The sequence below is a fragment of the Mesoplodon mirus genome (genome assembly GCF_964341445.2).
Source record: "Mesoplodon mirus genome assembly, chromosome: 4".
In the NCBI taxonomy this organism is placed as follows: Eukaryota; Metazoa; Chordata; class Mammalia; order Artiodactyla; family Ziphiidae; genus Mesoplodon; species Mesoplodon mirus.
In genome coordinates, this window is record NC_138979.1 from 109,295,773 (window position 1) to 109,318,078 (window position 22,306).

A 22,306-nucleotide genomic window follows, 5' to 3' on the forward strand; every position below is an offset into this window, starting at 1 on the left:
TAAACAATACACTACTTAATAACAAAATGATCACTGAAGAAATCAAAGAGGAAATCAAAAAATACCTAGAAACCAATGACAATGGAGACACGACGACCCAAAACCTATGGGATGCAGCAAAAGCAGTTCTAAGAGGGAAGTTTATAGCAAGACAATCCTACCTTAAAAAACAGGAAACATCTCAAATAAACAACCTAACCTTGCACCTATAGCAATTAGAGAAAGAAGAACAAAAAAAAACCCCAAAGTTAGCAGAAGGAAAGAAATCATAAAGGTTGGATCAGAAATAAATGAAAAAGAAAGGAAGGACACGATAGCAAAGAGCAATAAAACTAAAAGCTGCTTCTTTGGCAAGATAAACAAAATTGATAAACCATTAGCCAGACTCATCAAGAAAAAAAGGGAGAAGACTCAAATCAATAGAATTAGAAATGAAAAAGGAGAAGTAACAACTGACACTGCAGAAATACAAAAGATCATGAGACATTACTACAAGCAACTCTATGCCAATAAAATGGACAACCTGGAAGAAATGGACAAATTCTTAGAAATGCACAACCTGCCAAGACTGAACCAGGAAGAAATAGAAAACATGAATAGACCAATCACAAGCACTGAAATTGAGACTGTGATTAAAAATTTTCCAACAAACAAAAGCCCAGGACCAGAGGGCTTCACAGGCGAATTCTATCAAACATTTAGAGAAGAGCTAACACCTATCCTTCTCAAACTCTTCCAAAATATAGCAGAGGGAGGAACACTCCCAAACTCATTCTATGAGGCCACCATCACCTTGATACCAAAACCAGACAAGGATGTCACAAAGAAAGAAAACTACAGGCCAATATCACTGATGAACATAGATGCAAAAATCCTCAACAAAATACTAGCAAACAGAATCCAACAGCACATTAAAAGGATCATACACCATGATCAAGTGGGGTTTATTCCAGGAATGCAAGGATTCTTCAATATACGCAAATCAATCAATGTGATACACCATATTATCAAATTGGAGGAGAAAAACCATATGATCATCTCAATAGATGCAGAGAAAGCTTTTAACAAAATTCAACACCCATTTATGATAAAAACCCGCCAGAAAGTAGGCATAGAGGGAATTTTCCTCAACATAATAAAGGCCATTTATGACAAATCCACAGACAACATCATCCTCATTGGTGAAAAACTGAAACCATTTCCACTAAGATCAGGAACAAGACAAGGTTGCCCACTCTGACCACTATTATTCAACATAGTTTTGGAAGTTTTAGCCACAGCAATCAGAGAAGAAAAAGAAAGAAAAGGAATCCAAATCGGAAAAGAAGAAGTAAAGCTGTCACTGTTTGCAGATGACATGATACTATACATAGAGAATCCTAAAGATGCTACCAGAAAACTACTAGAGCTAATCAATGAATTTGGTAAAGTTGCAGGATACAAAATTAATGCACAGAAATCTCTGGCATTCCTATACACTAATGATGAAAAGTCTGAAAGCGAAATCAAGAAAACACTCCCATTTACCATTGCAACAAAAAGAATAAAATATCTAGGAATAAACCTACCTAAGGAGACAAAAGACCTGTATGCAGAAAATTATAAGACACTGATGAAAGAAATTAAAGATGATACAAATAGATGGAGAGATATACCATGCTCCTGGATTGGAAGAATCAAAATTGTGAAAATGACTCTACTACCCAAAGCAATCTACAGATTCAATGCAATCCCTATCAAACTACCACTGGCATTTTTCACAGAACTAGAACAAAAAATTTCACAATTTGTATGGAAACATAAAAGACCCCGAGTAGCCAAAGCAATCTTTTTTTTTTTTTGTAAGTAATATCTAGCAGTTTATTAACCAATGGAGTATACTGCACAACCAACTACCTCACATCTTTCAGGAACAAAAACCACTAAATTTGAAAAGTAAAAAGATGTCACCCACTGAATTCAGACACAGTTAAAATGTGCTTTAAATATTTGTTTGGGTAAGGGGGTCACACGCTTCTACTCAATTAAGAGAAACATTTATACAGGCCAGGTCTTTTATTTTCTTTACACCCATCATGCCATGAATTCATAGGTAATGGGCTCCAACAGTTCAGGCTCCTTTCCATTGGTTCTCACTAAGTGTGCTTCTCTGGGTGGAGCAGGCTGGCGCTTCAGTTGAACCCAAGTACCTTTCTCTTTGGTTTCCTTCTTTTTCTGATCATTTTCCTTCACCTGTTTCAGGAAGCTATCCTGGCTCTTAGAGTGCATAATATGCTTGATACGCACATTAATTCTCTTGGCAAGAATCTTGCCCTTAACTTGTTTGTTTACAATGATGCCAACAGCATGCTGGGTAACACTGTAGACTCTCCCAGTTTTGCCATGGTAACATTTGTGGGGCATTCCTTTTTGAACAGTGCCCATTCCCTTGATATCTACAATATCACCTTTCTTGTAGATTCGCATGTATGTGGCCAAAGGAACAACTCCATGTTTTCTAAAAGGCCTAGAGAACATGTAGCGGGTGCCCTTCCTCTTTCCCTTTGTGTTGGTCATTTTGGCGAATTACTGGAAGATGGTGGTTCTGGCCGAAAAGAAGCCCAAAGCAATCTTGAGAATGAAAAATGGAGCTGGAGGAATCAGGCTCCCTGACTTCAGACTATATTACAAAGCTACAGTAATCAAGACAGCATGGTACTGGCACAAAAAAAGAAAGACAGATCAATGGAACAGGATAGAAAGCCCAGAGATAAACCCACACACATATGGTTACCTTATCTTTGATAAAAGAGGCAAGAATATCCAGTGGAGAAAGACAGCCTCTTCAATAAGTGGTGCTTGTAAAACTGGACAGGTACATATAAAAGTATGAGATTAGATCACTCCCTAACACCATACACATAAATAAGCTCAAAATGGATTAAAGACCTAAATGTAAGGCCAGATACTATCAAACTATTAGAGGAAAACATAGGCAGAACACTCTATGACATAAATCACAGAAAGATCCTTTTTGACCCACCTCCTAGAGAAATGGAAATAAAAACAAAAATAAACACATGGGACCTAATGAAACTTCAAAGCTTTTGCACAGCAAAGGAAACCATAAACAAGACCAAAAGACAACCCTGAGAATGGGAGAAAATATTTGCAAATGAAGCAACTGACAAAGGATTAACCTTCAAAATTTACAAGTGGCTCATGCAGCTCAATAACGAAAAAACAAACAGTCCAATCCAAAAAATGGGCAGAAGTCCTGAAAAGACATTTCTCCAAGGAAGATATACAGATTGCCAACAAAAACATGAAAGAATGCTCAACATCATTAATCATTAGAGAAATTCAAATCAAAACTACAATGAGATATCATCTCACACTGTTCAGAATGGCCATCTTCAAATAATCTAGAAACAATAAATGTTGGAGAGGGTGTGGAGAAGAGTGAACACTCTTGTACTGCTGGTGGGAATGTAAATTGATACAGCCACTATGGAGAACAGTATGCAGGTTCCTTAAAAAACTACAAATAGAACCACCATACAACCCAGTAATCCCACTACTGGGCATATACCCTGAGAAAACCATAATTCAAAAAGAGTCATGTACCAAAATGTCATTGCAGCTCTATTTACAATAGCCAGGACGTGGAAGCAACCTAAGTGTCTATCAACAGATGAATGGATAAAGAAGATGTGGCACATATATACAATGGAATATTACTCAGCCTTAAAAAGAAATGAAATTCAGTTAGTTGTAGTGAGGTGGATGGACCTAGAGTCTGTCGTACAGAGTGAAGTAAGCCAGAAAGAGAAAAACAAATACTGTATGCTAACACATATATATGGAATTTAAGAAAAAAAATATCATGAAGAACTTAGGGGTAAGACAGGAATAAAGACACAGACCTACTAGAGGATGGACTTGAGGATATGGGGAGGGGGAAGGGTAAGCTGTGACTAAGTGAGAGAGTGGTATGTACATATATACACTACCAAATGTAAAATAGATAGCTAGTGGGAAGCAGCCGCATAGCACAGGGAGATCAGCTTGGTGGTTTGTGACCACCTAGAGGGGTGGGATAGGGAGGGTGGGAGGGAGGGAGATGCAAGAGGGAAGAGATATGGGAACATATGTATATGTATAACTGATTCACTTTGTTATAAAGCAGTAACTAACACACCATTGTAAAGCAATTATACTCCAATAAAGATGTTAAAAAATAAACAAAAAACAAAACAAAACAACAATAAGAAAACACTAGCTGTAAAAGAACACACCACATTGAGGAAATCTCGAGGTTGCTATGGATGGAACATAGGCCATGTGGTGGGGACAAGGGACTAAAACATGAGGCTGAGGCCAAATGTAACTCTGATTGTGAAGGACACTGGATGACAAAGTAAGAGTTCAAAATTTAACTTCTAGGCGAAGGAGCTCCAAGAGGAGTCAGTTAGGAGAGAATGCTGATTTGAATTGCTTCTGGGAAGATCAAGAGCAGTATGAAGATGATGCCAGAGATAGTGGATAAGAGGCCATTGAAACAGTGCAGGCAAAAAAATAATAATGTCCATCTTTCTGTTTGGTTATTTTTGGCAAAAGTGACTACTGAATAGGGTTTAGAGGCAGAAAACCAGAGACTGAGGCCTTGCTTTTCACTTATTAGCTGTCACTTAACCTTCTCTGAGTTTTCAGATCCTATCTATAAAATATGAACAATAATACCTGGAGAATTATGAGGATCGAGCAAAGGCATGCATATGAATGCACTTTGTAAACTGCCAACATTCTGTGCAAATGTAAAGTAATATCAATATTATCATTATATACTCATCAACCTGATAGTTTATTCAAAACAATGCATTTTTAAGTGTATTTTCCAACTAACAAGGTATCCTAGTTTCAGTAATAACACAGGTTGAATAAATCAAATCTCATTAAATAGAAGTCAATTTTTTCCAGTCTCTTGCATTTAATATAAATGATGTAAAATAGTGTGGTAGAAAATAAAATTGGTCTGACTAATTATTTCTGATCTACTTGAATTCATTTTTGCCCATGTTTTCTCCAAGTTACATGATCCTTTTACTATCAGTGAAGACTGCAAGTTTCAGATGTGTATACAACCCCCAAAAGTTCTTGTTTAACCTCGCAGTTTTCTTAGCCACACACACACAAAGATAGAAATAGGGAACATTTGTCAAGATGATTTGATATTGTGCAGATGGGCATTATATAAATGCAGATACTGTTGGGATATTTAAAGTACTGTCAATGAAAAGGAGGACATTTTAGTTCCGAACTGACATAGACTCTAGACACAATGATGATAATAGGAGTTAGCAAGACTGTCCATTTATTCCATGCATTAGCAGCTCTGAGTTGTACATTTCCCAGCTACACCATGAGAGGAAGTCATGGCAGGCCTTGAAGGTTCTTCCCCACCCCACCCCCCGAGAAGAGATAGAAAGAAAATAGCAATTATTTTTTGAATCTATAATAAATTTGCTAAGAATTTGACTTGGAAAAGTAAAAATGGAATTGTGACTACCCTTCCTCTCATTCGTGAGGAGTCAGGAGGATAACTGTTAGAATGATTTGGACAGAAATTTTTAACTAAGCAAAAGGGTTACATGTCAATCAGAAAGTAAGTAATAGGTTGTTTGCATTGATTGGGTCATGTGTCAATATTTTTGGCACCTATAGTTTGAGCAAGACAGTAATCCTTTATATACAGGGTAAATTGCTTTGCATTTCAAATATGCCTTCAATTTAGGAGAGTAAGTGGTAATGAAGTTCAAAAGGTGGCATGTTGTACTTCATATTCAGTGATGGCTGCAAGTGTTTACTTAAGGATCTACCATTAGAATCCTGCATGGATTTCTTTTACCAACTCTGTCTCTGGTTTAGTAGAGCTGCTACCTACTATGCTATCAGCTCCAAATCAAAAACTTTCCTGCTGCCTCGGTTTCCTTTGTCATAACTGTATAATTTTTTTCTTTCAAACACTGTGAGCTGATTATCAATTTTTAACCCCCAAATAATAGTTGGTATTTTATTTATAATGTACACTCTATTTTTTCCATAATGGATCTGAGTCAGAATTACAGGAACATTTTAGTGCATATCTTCATAAATATTTGCACATTTCTGACTGCTTTCTCTCTCAGTGTTTACCTATCTATAAGGATATATTTCCTTCCTGTCTCCTGTCAGCCAGCCCCTTTGGCCATGTCAAGTTGGTTCCTACAGTTAGAAGAAATTAACAACAGCAATATAAATACACTTCTCTACCAAAGGACATTATTTGGCGGAGTAAATCCCAGTAGAATGATTCAGATAGTTTTTCCAAAGTTAAAAATGAACAATTAAGTGAGATTTTACAAGCTGGTAGAGATAGATAAGTCAAACTTAAGCAAAACCTAGAGCTCAGGCATAGCCATCCAGGAAAGGAGTGATAAATAAGAGAACCGCATGTAATAGCTGCTGGTCCAAGTCAGCAGGGCATCTTCAACAAAAACGTGATCTTAAGACACACCAAATGAATGAATGAATGATAAGTGACCTCAGGCATCTAGAAGTTAATTAGTAGAGAAAACAAACAAACAAACAAAATATACTTTCTTTAAGCCATTCCATACTTCTGACAGTTTCAACTTCCTTAGTTAGTTTCTTTATTATTTTCCATAGTGTATAAAAGCACCTGGCTGATATGCAGAAAAAGAGAGAAAGTACATTTGTGGATGTATTTTTCTTTGTGTTAGGAGGCTATATATTTGTCATAGCAATATTCCCTATAAGCTATTTTCTAAACACAGATGAGAAGAAGAGCTTAGATTGTGGTGCCAAAACTAGAATAAGATGTGTGATCACCTGCAAGGAGGAGGCTGCCTCCCAGGTAGGCATGGGAGTATATGCTTTTGTCTTTTTTTCCACCCAGCCTCCAATCCCACTTGAGGTTCCCTTTGGAAAGCAGCCCCTTCCCTTGTGTGCATTTGTGTTAGGAGTTGGTGCCCACTGCCTTCTATAGGAGCTATGGTGTCCAGATAATCCCCTTCCCTGCCTCAGCATCATCAAGGAGACACACCTGACTCACGCTCAGCAGATTAGACACGCTTTTCTGGGAGGTGAATTTAATGGGGTGCAATGAGAAACATCAGCCTCTTCCTGCTTCAGAATCTGTGCTTCAGTTCTTGGTTCCCAGTCCTCCAGAATTCCTCTCTTCTTGCCTGTTTTTCCACCTGATCCTCCAGGTCCCCACTGATTTGGTAGTCCCAGAGATTTCCAGGTAATCAGGAAATTCCCTTCTGGCTCAATATAGACAGCCATTTCTGATGCTTGCAGCTATGAATCCTGATTAATACAGGTAGAGTTAACAGACACGAATCTTGCTTAGAGTGATATTTGGGTACTCAAGCTCCTTGTTGTAAGTGTAGCATGAACTCAACTTGATGAAATTCTCTCTGGCACTAGATGAGTGACCTACTTAGTCCACTGAGATCCATTACATCTGACAATCAGCAAACAAGCACTAAGGGTCACAGATGTAACACCAGAACATAGAACTGCAGGAAATGCTAAAATGAAAGGCAGATTCCACTGTTAACCCAGTGGATGGAATGACCCACTGTGATTCTTTCACTAAGATAGGATAGAATCATAGAAGACTTTCAAACTTTAGGCTGCATAAGAATCACTTTGGAAGCTTGCTTAAAAAATGCAATGCCCCACTACTTTATATAAAATAGATAACTAATAAGGACCTACCATATAGCACAGGGAGCTCACTCAATACCCTGTAATGACCTATATGGGAAAATAATCTAAAAAAGAGTGGATACATGTATATGTATAACTGATTCACTTTGCTGTACACCCAAAACTAACACAACATTGTAAATCAACTATATCCAATAAAAAATTATTTTTAAAATCCCATGTCCCAATCATCCTCTCAGAAATACTAACCTAAGTGTTATGATTTGAGTCCTACTTCATTTAAAGAATATTCCTTTCTCCCTTCCCAAGTTTCCTACAATTTCTATTAGGAAATTGGGAAAATTGGGAGGAAGAGAGAAAAAAATATTGTCTATAAAATGACTCTATTACTTAAGAAATGTAACAAATCAACATACAGTAGTGTTGTATCCAAAGTGTACTTAGCCTGCTAGGATTCAATTATGTCGGCTTAGAAAATGGAAACAAAACAAATAGAGAGAAAAACTATAAACAGTGTAAGCGATTCTTTAGAAAAGGGCATGTGTCGTCAGCCAGGCTCAGCAACACTGCACCTCTCAAAGTGACCATTTCACCAACTGCAGGTGATTCTAGTGTCTATACATGTGGACATTTCTATCAATATGGTCCCCAAACATGCATCAATTACTTTATCAGGTATTCAACCGAGCAAGCAACAATCTGTCCCAAGCTGTCAGAAAAAAATACCACATTGGATTTATCAAGAGACTTCCTTAGGAATCTTCAGGGTAATTTTGCTAGCAGTGATTTTAAGCTACATAATGAGCTCAGAACTTGATCCCCTAGTAAGATGACTCTGCTCTTATTTAGCCCATCACTGACAGAGGCAATACAGTGTAAATCAGAGGTTAAATGCCTTCATTCTAGAGCCAGATTGATTGAGTTCAAATTCTTGCTCTGGCATTTATTAACTGTGTGACTTTGAGCAAGTTGCTTACCCTTCCATGCTCAGCTTCCTCATCTGTAAAATAGTCTCTCTTTCATAAGGAGGTACTCCAGGTTACAGAGTGGCAAAACCACACGTAAATCTTGGTGCAGATAAAAGATAGAATCCCTTCCTCACTTTTCTCCACTTCCCAAGACCAGAGTCCTTCAACGGGGCGCTCGACTAATGTTGCTGCACTGAAATTCAAGCCAAGTGAAAGCAAGGCAAATGCTGGAAAAACATCTGCCTTGGTTTCAGTTGGCAACCACTGTGGCTGTAAGTAAAGCCACAGTCGCAAGATTCCACATGTGTGCTGAAAAATTCAGCCAAGTCTTTCAGGTACCGAATTATCAGAGTAAGGATCATGACTTGGATTAAAACTGGAAGCCTAGGGCTTCCCTGGTGGCGCAGTGGTTGAGAGTCCGCCTGCCGATGCAGGGGACACGGGTTCGTGCCCCGGTCCGGGAAAATCCCACATGCTGCGGAGCGGCTGGGCCCGTGAGCCATGGCCGCTGAGCCTGCGCGTCCGGAGCCTGTGCTCCGCAACGGGAGAGGCCACAACAGTGAGAGGCCCACATACAACAACAACAACAACAACAACAACAACAAAAACTGGAAGCCTTCCCTGACCACCAGCCTAGATTGGGTCCCCCAGTGGTATACTCTCAAGGCATCCTCTGATTCTCCATGGTAATACTTAAAACAATTTTATTTAAACAATATTTAGTGTCTATCACTCCTCTGTCCATGATATCATTCAGCCCCAATGCCCCCAGAATGTAAACTCCATGAGGATTCATCCACTTCTATATCACCAATATTTAACATAGTGTTGTGAGCAATTCAGGCACACTCAATGAATATTTCCTGAATAAATGAATGTGTGAATGACAATCATATACATGTATAGATTTAGATATTTTCTATTTTTAAAGTGTAGGCTATGAGTAAGGAATGGGACCAATATCTTTTTCTATATTGTCAGTTTTAAAGTCAGCCATTTCTCCACCATACTAAGTGTTCACTCAATTCATCTGAATTCAACCACACTTCTTTAGCACTACCATGTGCTACAGTGCTCAGGATACAAAGATGTTCTCAATGAGTTTATCCTCCCACACATTCCCTTTTCCCATCAAACACACAGGAGGGGGAACTTCATGTTGTTCTTTCATTAAACAAGTCTTTTTCGAGTGATTGTTGTATGCTCTTTCTGTGCCTTCTTTCAATGGTATAGACAAGGACATGTACTCTCTTTGTCATGTATTGTGTGACTTTGCCTGTGAATAATTATTCATTTTCTGCATGAGTATAAATGGGTCCCCTGGTTGAGCCACCTGGGTCTGAGGCAATGATATGTTCTTGTCTACAGAACAGATAACATTGCAGTTAAAGACCTCAAAATCTCACTTACTCAAATGTATTTCTTACTCTCCCAAGTTCTTTGCAAGTTCAATGGCTCTCCAGGGCAGCTCTCTTCCAAGTATCAGTGATCTGATCATTTCCATCTTGTGTCTCTGCTATCTCAACATTTAGCTTGCAAGGCTGCTATGTCAGGGGAGTAGAGACAATGAAGAACTCACATTGCTCTTCTATTCTTTACTCCAGAGAGACATTCTATCTAGAGTCCATTGATCAGAAAGAGTCACATGTCCCTACCTAACTGTAATGGATCCAGGAAGGAGAGGAGAACCAGATATGGTTAAATGCTGAAAGTTTCCACCATGTTGTTGTATCATATACTTATCAGAAGCAATCTCAATCAGTGGAGTGAACGCTGAGATAATAGTAGACCACTAAAGCTGGACTAGATATTAGGGAGTATCTTCCATTCCCCTATTTTATAATAAAGGAGACTGAGGCTGAAAGATCATCCATGGCTTCAGAACTACTTAGAGGAAATACCAGAAGTGGAAATTAGGTGTCCAAAATCTCTATCCAGTATACTTTCTCACTGCATAATGATCCTCTCAAAACACAGTCCACGTGACATTCTACGTGGCTTCCGATCAGTAGGAGGCTGCAGAATGAGATAAAAAACAGAGCCTTTATGGTTCAACCAGAGCCAAGTGTCTCATGTCGGTTGATTAAATGGATTAGAGCTGTCTATCTAATTTCAGTAGAAATTCCATTTCTTTAGACTTTCCATTTTCCATACACTATGTTATTTTCAGTGAGAATTTCAGTAGGCAGGAAGTAAATTTGTTGAGCCCTGAGGCTTGGATTTTAAATTTTTATTAAGCATGTATGTTGACCTCCCACATCAAGCAGATAGCTAAATTCTGGTTTGGAAAATTTGCTGGCATTTATTGGGCATATATGAACTGGATTGTATCTTGCAGCACAGTGAGCTTGTTTTATAGGTTATTCTTCTCTATTTATAATTTTTACTGGTGTTGAAAATAGGTTTAAAATTGGGCAGTTTAATTCCCATAATAGCTGAAAACACATTTGGTACAGGGGAAGTTTTCAAAGAGAGTATATTTAAAGTTACCTGATCTAGGGTTCAGTTTATAAGCGGCCAAAGTGTACATAATGTCTGTCTCTCTTCTTTCTCCAGAGTCTCTTCTTCTCACATATTTGTACCAAACATGCTTCTCTACTCAAAGGCCTTTTTCACTCTGACATAAGCGGTGACAAAGAAGGTGATGGTGGCAAACATCTTCTTGGCAGGAGATGGAAACTCATGGTCGCTCAGACAGACATCAACCAAACCCCAAAGTGCCCCCTGACACAAGTGTGCCCTCTAATGTGCTTACAAAGTCCTTTTAGGGGCACAGTAGCCAGAAGCACATCTTCAGGCCATTTCAAGTTCCGGTCAACAGCCACTTCTGGACATTTCCTAGGAAACTTATCTCTGTCCTCTGGCACTCCTTCAGCACAGCCCCTCCCACTGTACCTAGCAGGCTGAATAGTTCTGACACCACACCATTTTCTTTCTAAGTCACACTCACAGTAGCATGGAAGGAAGGAAGGAAGGAAGGAAGGAAGGAAGGGAAGAAGGAAGGAAGGAAGAGAGGAAAGAAGGAAATTATATTCAAAATAGGATTAGGTCTCATTTTCTTCATCCCTTTCAAGTTATGTTCTTTAGCCCAGTGCCCTCCAGCTGTGCATGGAGATCAGTGACTTTTTCAGATTCAATGCCAATGATCAGTCAGCAAATTGTCTGGCAAGCAGTGCCAAGACACCAAGCAATTGGCTGGTGCCCTCTGATGAATGTACACTTTCCCTCCCCTTCTCTGTAACCCAGTTAGCTACATGAGTCGCCATGACTCTCTCCAGTCCAATCCAATGTCCAAAGTGGGCATTATAGCATACAATTCAATATGTTCCTATTTAGCAGTAGGACAGCTCATGATAGATTTTATCACAATGTTCTATGAATTATTGGGAGTAGAACAGGTAAGGTTTGTCAGGGCAACTAGATCATACTCAAGAGAATGTCCCTTTACATAGCCCCACAGGAGCACAGCATTTCTCTGTAAGACACCATATTTATCCTTGATACCCTTACCTATCACCAGACACTAAATTATGAGACATTGGTCAAGTCACTGAACTTCCCTCCATTTCACCCCTCTGAACTACTGAGTGGAGATCTTAAGGTACTTGTTCTTCTTTCTCACGTGGTATGTAAGGATAAAAATGAGACATAGTTATAAAATGCTTTGAACAATTATAAAATAACATATGATAATTACATGCTCATTTGTCGCTTGTGCGGGTATTAAACAATACAACCACTGAGAACTAACTTGGAGTATTACTGCATTCGTTGGAATTATATCTGGCTGGCTGTGACAGAAAGTCTAAAATAACAAAGGCTTATACAAGAAATAAGTTCATATTTCTCCAATAAAGTCTCAGGGAATAAAGTCTGTTGCTGGTAAGGCAGCTCCAGGAAGTTACCCAGGTTCCTCCTGGTTCTGACTTCCTTACAGCAGGGCCCTTATGCTCTTAGTCCAAAATGGCCCCTAGACCTTAAGTCAACATATCTGTAATTCTGATACCAGAAACAAGGAAGGGAACAAAGCAAAGGAAATGTCAATGGGTATATGGCAGCTACCTTTTAAGGTCGTATACTGAAAACTGTCATACAACATTTCCACTTACATATCATTAGCCAACATTTAGTTAAATAGTCAGACTTAGCAGCAAGGAAGGGTAGGAAATGTTTCTTACAGACAACCATGTATCTAACTGAAAATCAAGGAAGAATGAGTTTTAGGGTTGGCAACTACCAGTTTTTGCTCCACCTAATAAAATTGAACCTGCACATACCTTATGATCCAGCAAGTCCATATCTGGGTGCATGCCTTAGAGAATCTTTATCACATGGCAAGACTGACAAATGGATAGAAATTTTCATTGTGGCACGATGTCAAGTAGTTAAACTGCCTATCATGAGGGGAACGGATAAATAAACTGTGGTTTATTCTCGCTATGGAGCACCATACACCAACATTCATGATTTAAAATAATTAATCTTATTTACTTAAATCAATCTAGATATATCTCGAACAACTTTTGGGGAAAATAGCAAGTTACAAAATATATATGAAGTATGATACTGTTTATACAAATTTTAAAAATACATGAAGCAATACTATGTATTATTTGTGGACAAAAATACATTTATAGAAAATGTTTAAAATATGTCTGGAAATGGTATGAACGTCAGAGTAACTACCCCAAGAGAGAAGGGGGGGAAGGATGGGAGAGTGGGCTTTAACTGTATTCTATAACATCTTCTTTAAAAACAAGCAAAAACAAAGAAAGTTCTGAAGCAAAATGGCAAATTGTTAACTTCTATTAAATCTGGGCTATGAGCATTTTGATATCTGCCTCGTTATTGTCATCATGTTTGAAACATTTCATGATTATAAACAGAACACTTAGTTATAGAATATTAGGCACAGCACAGGGTGGTGTTATTGATGGCAGTTGCTGTTTCTTGGCGCATACAGAAATTTCTTATGGCAGAGATAGATTTGTGTATAAGTCTGTGATGGTTAAGAAACGTTCTTGGCTCATACAGAAATTTCTTATTGCATTAGTTCTGCAGCCATGCAGTAGGTATCAGTTGCATAAATACAATGGACAGTGAAGGTCTGTCCAGTGGTATACATATATTGACTTCCAAAAATCATTGGAAAGAACTTGGGACAACCTCTCTTCTGGAAGCTTCCCTGAATAAAAGGAAACAGGCAGCAGTAGGACCCATCACCAGCCCATTGCTCCAACCTCATCTTCCTCCACTCACTACTTTATTCTCCATACTTGGTGACACCAATTGTCTTTTTGAAGCTTCAGTCATTTAAACTTATTGTTTCTCTTACCTAGTATACCTTTCCCCATGCAGCCTCTTTCTCAACACTCAAGGCTCAGTTTAAAAGACACCTTCTCAGAGAGGCCACCCAGGACCACCCTAACTAAAGTTGATTCCCCAACTCCTACCCATATCACTCTCTATTCCACTACCATGCTTTATTTTAAAATTTCCTTCACATTGATTATCATGATCTGAAATTATTCTAATGATTTTTTAATGTATTTGTCATCCGCCACAAAGTGCAAGCTCCATGGGGGTAGGTACTTGATCCATTTTGTTTACTGCTGTATCTCCAGAATCTAGAACAGTAGAGACTTGGCACTATTGGCTCTCAGTAAGTAGTTGTTGAATGAATAACAAATGTCAGCACATGTTATAACCTCTAAAAATCAAGGAGGGAAGCTTAGAGGTTTTTCCCTACTTGGTTAGGGAAATTAATGGCCCTAGAGACCAATAATTTCAAGAAAGCATAGTTTTGTTATTGTTTTTTGTTTTAATAGACTTTTTAGAGCAGTTTTAGCTTTACAGAAAAATCATGTAGAAGGTACAGAGAGTTCCCATATACCCCTTTGTCCCTTCACAGACACCTTGCATTAATGTGGTACATTTGTTATAATTGATGAGCCAATACCAATACATTATTATTAATTGAAGTCCATAGTTTACATTAGGGTTTGCTCTTTGTGTTGCACAATGTACAGGTTTTGACAAATGCATAAAGTCATGTATGCACCATTACTGTATCATACAGAATAGTTTTGCCACCCTAAAAATTCTCTGTGCTTCACCTATTCATCCCCCTACCCTTCCCCTGAAGTCCTGGTAACCATTGATCTTTTTGCTGTCTCTCTGGTTTTACCTTTTCCAGAAAGTTGGAATCATATAGTAGGTATCCTTTTTAGATTGGCTTCTTTCACTTAGCAATATGCATTAAAGATTCATCCATGTATTTTCCACTCTTTATAGCTCATTTCTTTCATTGCTATTGTAATGTACTGTATTGTAATATTTATACTTAAATATAAAATGTATGTTTATTTTATTTTAATGAATAATGATCCATTGTATATATGTTTCATAGTTTATCCATTCACCTACTGAAGGACATCTTGGTAGTTTCCAATTTTTTGCAATAATGGATAAAGTTGCTATAAATATATATATATATATATATATATATATTTTTTTTTTTTTTGCGGTATGAGGGCCTCTCACTGTTGTGGCCTCTCCTGTTGTGGAGCACAGGCTCTGGACGCACAGGCTCAGTGACCATGGCTCACGGGCCCAGCCGCTCCGCGGCATGTGGGATCTTCCCGGACCGGGGCAGGAACCTGAGTCCCCTGCATTGGCTGGCAGACTCTCAACCACTGCACCACCAGGGAAGCCCAAGTTGCTGTAAATATTAATGTGCAAGTTTTCATGTGGACATAAGTTTTAAACTCATTTGGGTAAATGCACAGGAGCACGGTTGCTGGATTATATGGTAAGCTTATGTTTGTAATAAACTGCCAAGCTGTCTTCCAAAGTGGCTCTACCATTCTGCATTCCCACCAGCAATGAATGAGAGTTCATGTTGCTCCACATCCTTGTCAGCATTTGATATTGTCAGTGTTTTGTATTTTAGCTATTTTAGTAGTGTATCTCATTGGTGTTTTAATTTAAATTCCCTAGAGACATATAATCTTGAGCATCTTTCATAGGCTTATTTTTTCCATCTCTATATCTTCTTTGGTGTGGTACTATTCACCTCTTTTACCCATTTTTAAAAAATGGATTGTTTTCTTATTGTTGAGTTTTAAGAGTTCTTCATATATTTCAGATATAAGTCCTTTATTAGATATGTATTTTGCAAATAATTTTCTCCCAGTTTGTGGCTTGTCTTTATTCTCTTAAGAAAGCACTAGTTGTCATAGAGACAGTTGCCTCAATAACTTTACCTAGTGTATTCCTAATGTCCTCTGAGAGCCCAAGCGTGCCTGGCTCTTTGCTTCCAGTGCCTGATTTCTGTTCCTCTACACCCATTTTGCCTCATAGCACTGACATTAGGAGGGCAGGTGGGAAAGCAAAACATCAAGTATTATACCAGTTTCTCTGAATTCATCATATGAAAGACATTGATTTAAAATTGACTAGTAGTTATCCAAAGGCTCTGTACAATCTATTCCAGAGGATGGGGCAGAGACTTGTACCTATAAGAAGGTACAGTTTACTAATTTTTTCTCTTTTGTACTATATTAAAAGCTTCTAATTCCATTGCTAGAGATACTTCCCTTTCGCAATCCTGTGCCACCCCTTCCCACCCTTCAGAAAGGGGGGAATTCAGGGAGACAATGCATTTACAGTTAACTCTCACTAGAAGAACACAAGTTTGTGGAGAAAATTCATCAGTAGCTATTGTTAAAGAAAACTCTTCTGCTAGTTCTCCTGGAGATTATTGAGATACATAATAATCATTTATTGACATAAAGGCCTATACCTACAGAAACAAATTGCTTTCCTTTAAAGTCTTGGCAATCAAACATCCTCTGATTAAACTCTAAATTAAAAACCTTTCCACTGATTACTAGCCTGCTTATAAATTTCAGTTTCCAAATGCCACGGGACTATGTTCTTGGTCTTGGGTATATTATTTCTTCCAATAGACTCCTATATGCACAAAAAGGTTCATGCAATTTTAGAGGTTCCATTACAGATCCCCAAAGAGGATTTATTTTCCTTGTTTCTTCCTGGTTTCAGGCACAGTAACTAGAGTTCTCAAAGGAAATTCCATTGTCATGCTAAAATTTGAAATAGCAAATAAAATTTTTCTTATTACTTAATAACAGCATAAGTTATTTTCAAAGGGGAAACAAGGTAGGTGTTATTTTTAAAAAGGAATGAAGATAGTGAAAGAAATAAATATTGCTTAGTTTCCAATTCTTGAGGGCATCGTTTCCAAAATGTCTCATTTGTATATCATTTGAATGTCCAAAATTGACTCCTTTCATAGATGGAGTAGACACCCTCTGTGACTTGCTTAGAGAACCTTCAGTGTAGCCTCCAAACTAAAACTATTTTCTTCACCGAGTTGTCTCTGTGCCCCAAATCCCTACCAGGTATGTTTTCCCTTTGTGCCTCTACATTCCTTATAAGAATTCTCCTACTCCCTGCTGCTCACAAAGCAACAAAGTTGATAATGTACATTATAATATTGGAGCAAATAATATATTAGATTATCAATAGTTTATTATTTTTGTCATTTCATAGTATTCCATTGTATTATGTTCCACAATCTGTTCATCCATTTACCAGTTGATGACTATTTGAATTTTTTCCACTTGGGACTATTATGTATAAAGCTGCTATGAACAATTCATATACAAGTCTTTGTACGAAGGTATGCTTTCATTCTTCTTGGATAAATAACCAGAAGTGAGATTGCTGGATCATATGGTAAATGCATCTTTAATCTCATAGGAAATGGTCAAACTGTTTTCCAAGTGGTTTACTATTGTACATTCCCCCCAGCAATGTATGAGGGTTCTAGTTTCTCCTCATCCTCAAGGCAAGTAACTTATAGAGGAGGATAGAAAGAATAACAGAAAGAGATAGAGGGATTGGTACAATATGAAGCCCTTGTCAGGATCTCCCTGTATTGGGAGATACCTCCCAACAGCTGCCCTTCTCTCTCATCTACCTCACTCACCTCTACCTGCAGATGCTCAGAAATGGGTATTGCCCTAGTAGGAATTGTCCCTGGATGAGACAAAGGTCTGCCTTAGATTATCAAAGTTGTTTTGTAGCCTATCTACCTGGTTCCTTTCCCCAGCCTTTTCAGATCTCTCAGTCCTCCTGACCCTTTTGCCTTCATTCGAAGCCTTTACCTCTTTTGATCTTAGTTAGTTGTGCCCTCCTGGTTGTCACCTGTCCAGTGGGCCTGTTTTACCTTCCCTTTTCATTGCTGCCTGGACTTGGGCTCCTTACGCATAAACCTACTTTGCTCAGCCTGGTGGCTTTACTCTTCAACTCTTTTTGCAAACTGGCCTAAGCTAATTTGCTCACATGTATTTTGACCTTTTTGGTATATAATTATAGTTACTATATATAATTACAGTCATAGCCTCTTCAATAAGGATACGTTTCTGACCAAAGTCTCCCAAATGTGTTGACATTTATTAAACATTTACTAGCAAGCAGGCATAGAACATTTTGTACAGTTTGCTCCATAAGTTCAAAGAAACAAATTCTCTGTGTCTTAAGTGTGCCTGCCACACCTTGTATGAGAGATGGTCATCATCTAGTCACCCCTGAAAACTGAATTTCTGATTAGGACAGTGCATAGCATGTGACTCAAACTAAGAAGTACCTACATACATCACACATGTTGCTTTTTTTTTTCTTTTTGCAGAATTATTTTAAAGTAAATTATAGATATCATAACAGATCTTGAATCCTGCCTTTGAAATAACATTTATTGAGTACCCACCACATACCCGGCGGTCTGCTAGGTGTTTTAAAATTGCATTTATATTCTTCAATTAGAAAATTATATAATAACTCAGTGAAGCAGGTATCATTGTATGTCCCTGTTTTACAAATAAGAACTGTAATTTACCCAAAGTCATTTGAAGGGATAGAGCTCTAGTTCAAATCTAAGTCTACCTACCCCCAAAGCGATATTTCAGCCATCTTTCAGTTTAAGCAATATAAACATAGTTTTTTAGTATCCACTCAAAGATGTAACTAACTCAGTGTTTATTAATCTTTCTTATACTTTCTGATTAATGAATACCTACCTTGGAGAATGTGATGAAAGCACTGGCATCTCTCCTATCAGAATGGACGTACATGGCTTATTTTGTCAATAACTTCAAGAAATTTGTGAAAACTTCACCTTTCCTCCCTATGCCCACATGAATCTCAGATTAAGATCCCTGCAATAAGGAACATGAAGTGTTTCCCTACTTTAGGACTGTAATCTACAGTATTTGCTCTGGTTCCTCTGTTTGTACTTCTGAACATGTTACTTGTTTCTAAGGTACAGAAGCTATTTACCCTTTCTGTAATGGTGTTCCTATTTCTTTGGTTTAAAATGCCCCTAGACATAGGCAGTCAATCTGCAGATATTAGCAGCAGAAACCCCTTCTTGGTGACTATACTTTGTACTTACAAGGTATAGTTTTCCCTGAATTCATACCTCAGAAACTGTACTTAATGAGTACAAAGCCACTGTGAAAATAGGGTCTTTAACCCAAAGACCACATCCCTGCCCATTCAGAGGTCAACTGCTGCCTGACAGGTTACTTCAGAGAACTGGCCATGAAAAAGCATGACCTTTATCACCTCAGCACAACAGCACACCTGTATTTTTCTGTTGCCCTCCAGGTTCTTCAATGCTTTTGACATTATATGAACTTTCCTAGGTTTGGCATGTTGCCAGGGCTCTGTGTCATGTGACCAAGGGCCTTCTCTAAAAAGAATGCACAAACCACTCATTAGCATAATTTAAACATTAATTATGAAAACAGTCCCCCAAATGCCATGAAAGCAAATAAACCGCTGAGCAACTGCCAAGCAAACTATTTTACTGCTGAGGTTCAGAAAAACAATAGAATGATTATCAAAAATGCATTACTAGGCCTAGTTATATTTCACACAATATTTGATAATCCATAGGGCCCACGTCTGTTTGCCCATAAATAAGATATACAATTAATGGTTCTCTTTTATCTGACACATCATAGTGAATCTGTGAGAACATCACTTAACCTCTTCAATCCATCTTTCAACTACTGTATACTTACATATAGGAATGAACGGAAATGTAACTTTCTTGATTTTATTCTGTGAATATGTACTTTTGTGTTGCCTCTGATAGAGTGAAAAATGTATATTCAAATACAGAAAAATTGCTATTGTCGTACGTTAAGATTCTGAAGCTTGTTAAAATGTAATAAACTACTGAATTTGGCATTGTTGGTACTTGTTGAATCCATTCCAAGGTATTTCATTATTCGGAATTACTAGAAGAACCTCATCACAGGCTAGCTTTTCCAATAACTCAATCTTGAGGCATGAGTAGAAATTATAGCCTGAAAATGAAGCTATAATGTAAACTGAACATATATGAGTTTTATCCTAGGCAGAAAATAACCTAGTATTATAATTAATCTCTGCTTTAAAAAAAAAAAGTGCTTTTAAATCATTCAACACTGATTCTTAAAAGAAGCTATTATCTATAACGTGACCATCAAACAAGTTTTGGTAAAACCAGATATAGGCAACACTGTGAGAAGTTGCATTTTCCTAAGAAACTATCTTTTTCTTCCCTCTCTAATATTCATAGCATTTTGATTTTAGTTTTTAATCTCATTTACAAAATTTAAGATTCAATGGGTCAATTAATTTTTCTCATATATAAAATGGGGACAATAATAGTAACTACAGGCACACTTTGGAGACATTGCAGGTTTGGTTCCAGACCACTGCAATAAAACAAGTACTGAAATAAAGTGAGTCACACAAATATTTTGGTTTCCCAGTGCATGTAAAAGTTATGTTTATATTATACTATAGTCTTTTAAGTGTGCACTATATTAAAAAAAGTATGCCTTAATTTTAAAATACTTTATTGCTAAAAAATGCTAACCATCACTGAGCCTGCTACAAGTTGTAATCCTTTTGCAATTGTACATCAAAGATCACTGATCACAGGTCACCACAACAAATATAACAATGAAAAAGCTTGAAACATTGTGAGAATTACCAAAATGTGACACAGAGATATGAAGTGAGCAAATGTTACTGGAAAAATGGTGCCAACAAACTTGCAGTGTTGCCACAAACCTCCAATTTGTAAAAACTCAGTATCTGCGAAGCACAGTAAAGTGAAACAATAAAACCAGGTATGTCTGTACTCAACTGGCTTCTTGAGAAAATTAAATATAATAATGCATGTAAAGATCCTGGCATGGAAGACTTCTAGGTTCAGCTCCAACATGGAAACATCTTGGATGTTGTCACTCCTGTCTCTATAATAAGAAAAAGCTGGACAAATAAAAAATCAACAACTCTTTTGGATTCATAAGAGAAATGAGGTCACAAGGCAAACCAGCACCCACAATCTGGAAAGACAAACAAGTCTAGGGGGTCACAGCCAAGATCTGCTTACCTGGAACAGAACAGATGGAGTCATAAACTAGTAAGAACACTTAAATGATAATTTTGATGAATTGTTGAAGGCTGAGTCTGGACTAACATGAGAGTGAGAAACTCTCGGGGGCTGCAGTCTTAGGAAGGCCCCCACACTCTCATGGGTTTTACCTCCAGGAATCTCACAAAGTTCTCATGGTGAAAATAAGCAAAAGATCTCCTAGTTCATGGCTCTGGCTTTGGCAGGAGTTAGAGAAAAGTAATCACTCTGTAGTAAACCCAGACCTTCTCCATAACAAAGGCCTACTCTCAAAGACAGAAGACTTTGCCAGAGCCTTATCTCAGCTGGGGGATATTCCCCCAATAGCCTTCCTGTCTCACCTAAGATTAAAAAGAAAAATCTACAGGGGTCAGGGCTTCAAAGAAATAGGAATGCTGAAGCCAAAGAAGTGAATGGGGGAGGAGGAGAAAGCTATACCATGGAGAAATACTTGTGAAGATTGCTTCCCAGAGACACAGTCTCTCTAAAAGACTAAGATTTATTCACAAGATTATAGAACACTTCCCTTCCCCCATACCTGACCATCACATTAACAAGGCTGCTATTGATATATAATAGTGATATATTATAGCTAAAGAGCTGCAAGCTGCAGACTCCCTCTGGGAAGGAGTATTTAGGGAAGCCTAAAGTCAAGAAAGGAGACAAAAACTAGGACAATGGAGAAATTTAAACCCTCTATTATTTATAGCCACAGCAAATATTAAACATAGTCCAACTACTAGATGGATTTATATATCTCCTTACACTCAATCCTATTTACCTCAGTTCCTATTACTCAATACATTTTTACTTTCAACAGAAATTACAAGGCTAGTGGGAATGAAAAAGTTACAGACATTTTGGAAGACAACTTGGCAGCTTTTATAAAGCTAAACATAGAATTACCATATAATCCAGCAATCACACTTGTATATATTTACCCAACTGATTTGAAAACTATGTCCACACATAAACCCGCATATAAACACTTACAGAAGCTTTACTCATAATCACCCAAAACTGGATGCAACCATGATGTCCTTTAGAGGAAAATAGATAAATAAACTATGGCACATCCATATAATGGAATATTATTCATACACTAAAAAGAATGAGCTATCAA

General features: G+C 37.8%; 1 protein-coding gene and 1 long non-coding RNA gene across 2 annotated transcripts in view; both read right to left on the reverse strand.

The window, feature by feature from the left end:
- The window catches only part of LOC309802520, a 274,769-nt gene that overhangs the window by 199,979 nt on the left and 52,484 nt on the right, over window positions 1-22,306 (reverse strand). The gene's annotated exons all lie outside the window — the stretch shown is intronic.
- Window positions 2,046-2,574, reverse strand: LOC309802078 (large ribosomal subunit protein eL21-like). Its single transcript, XM_082617316.1, has one exon. The coding sequence runs from the start codon at window positions 2,554-2,556 to the stop codon at window positions 2,074-2,076; it is 483 nt and encodes a 160-aa protein (XP_082473442.1). The 5' UTR covers window positions 2,557-2,574; the 3' UTR covers window positions 2,046-2,073.

Excerpts from the sequence above, each read along its gene's own strand:
- LOC309802078 (XM_082617316.1), bottom strand. The coding sequence starts at position 2,556 with ATGACCAACACAAAGGGAAAGAGGAAGGGCACCCGCTACATGTTCTCT.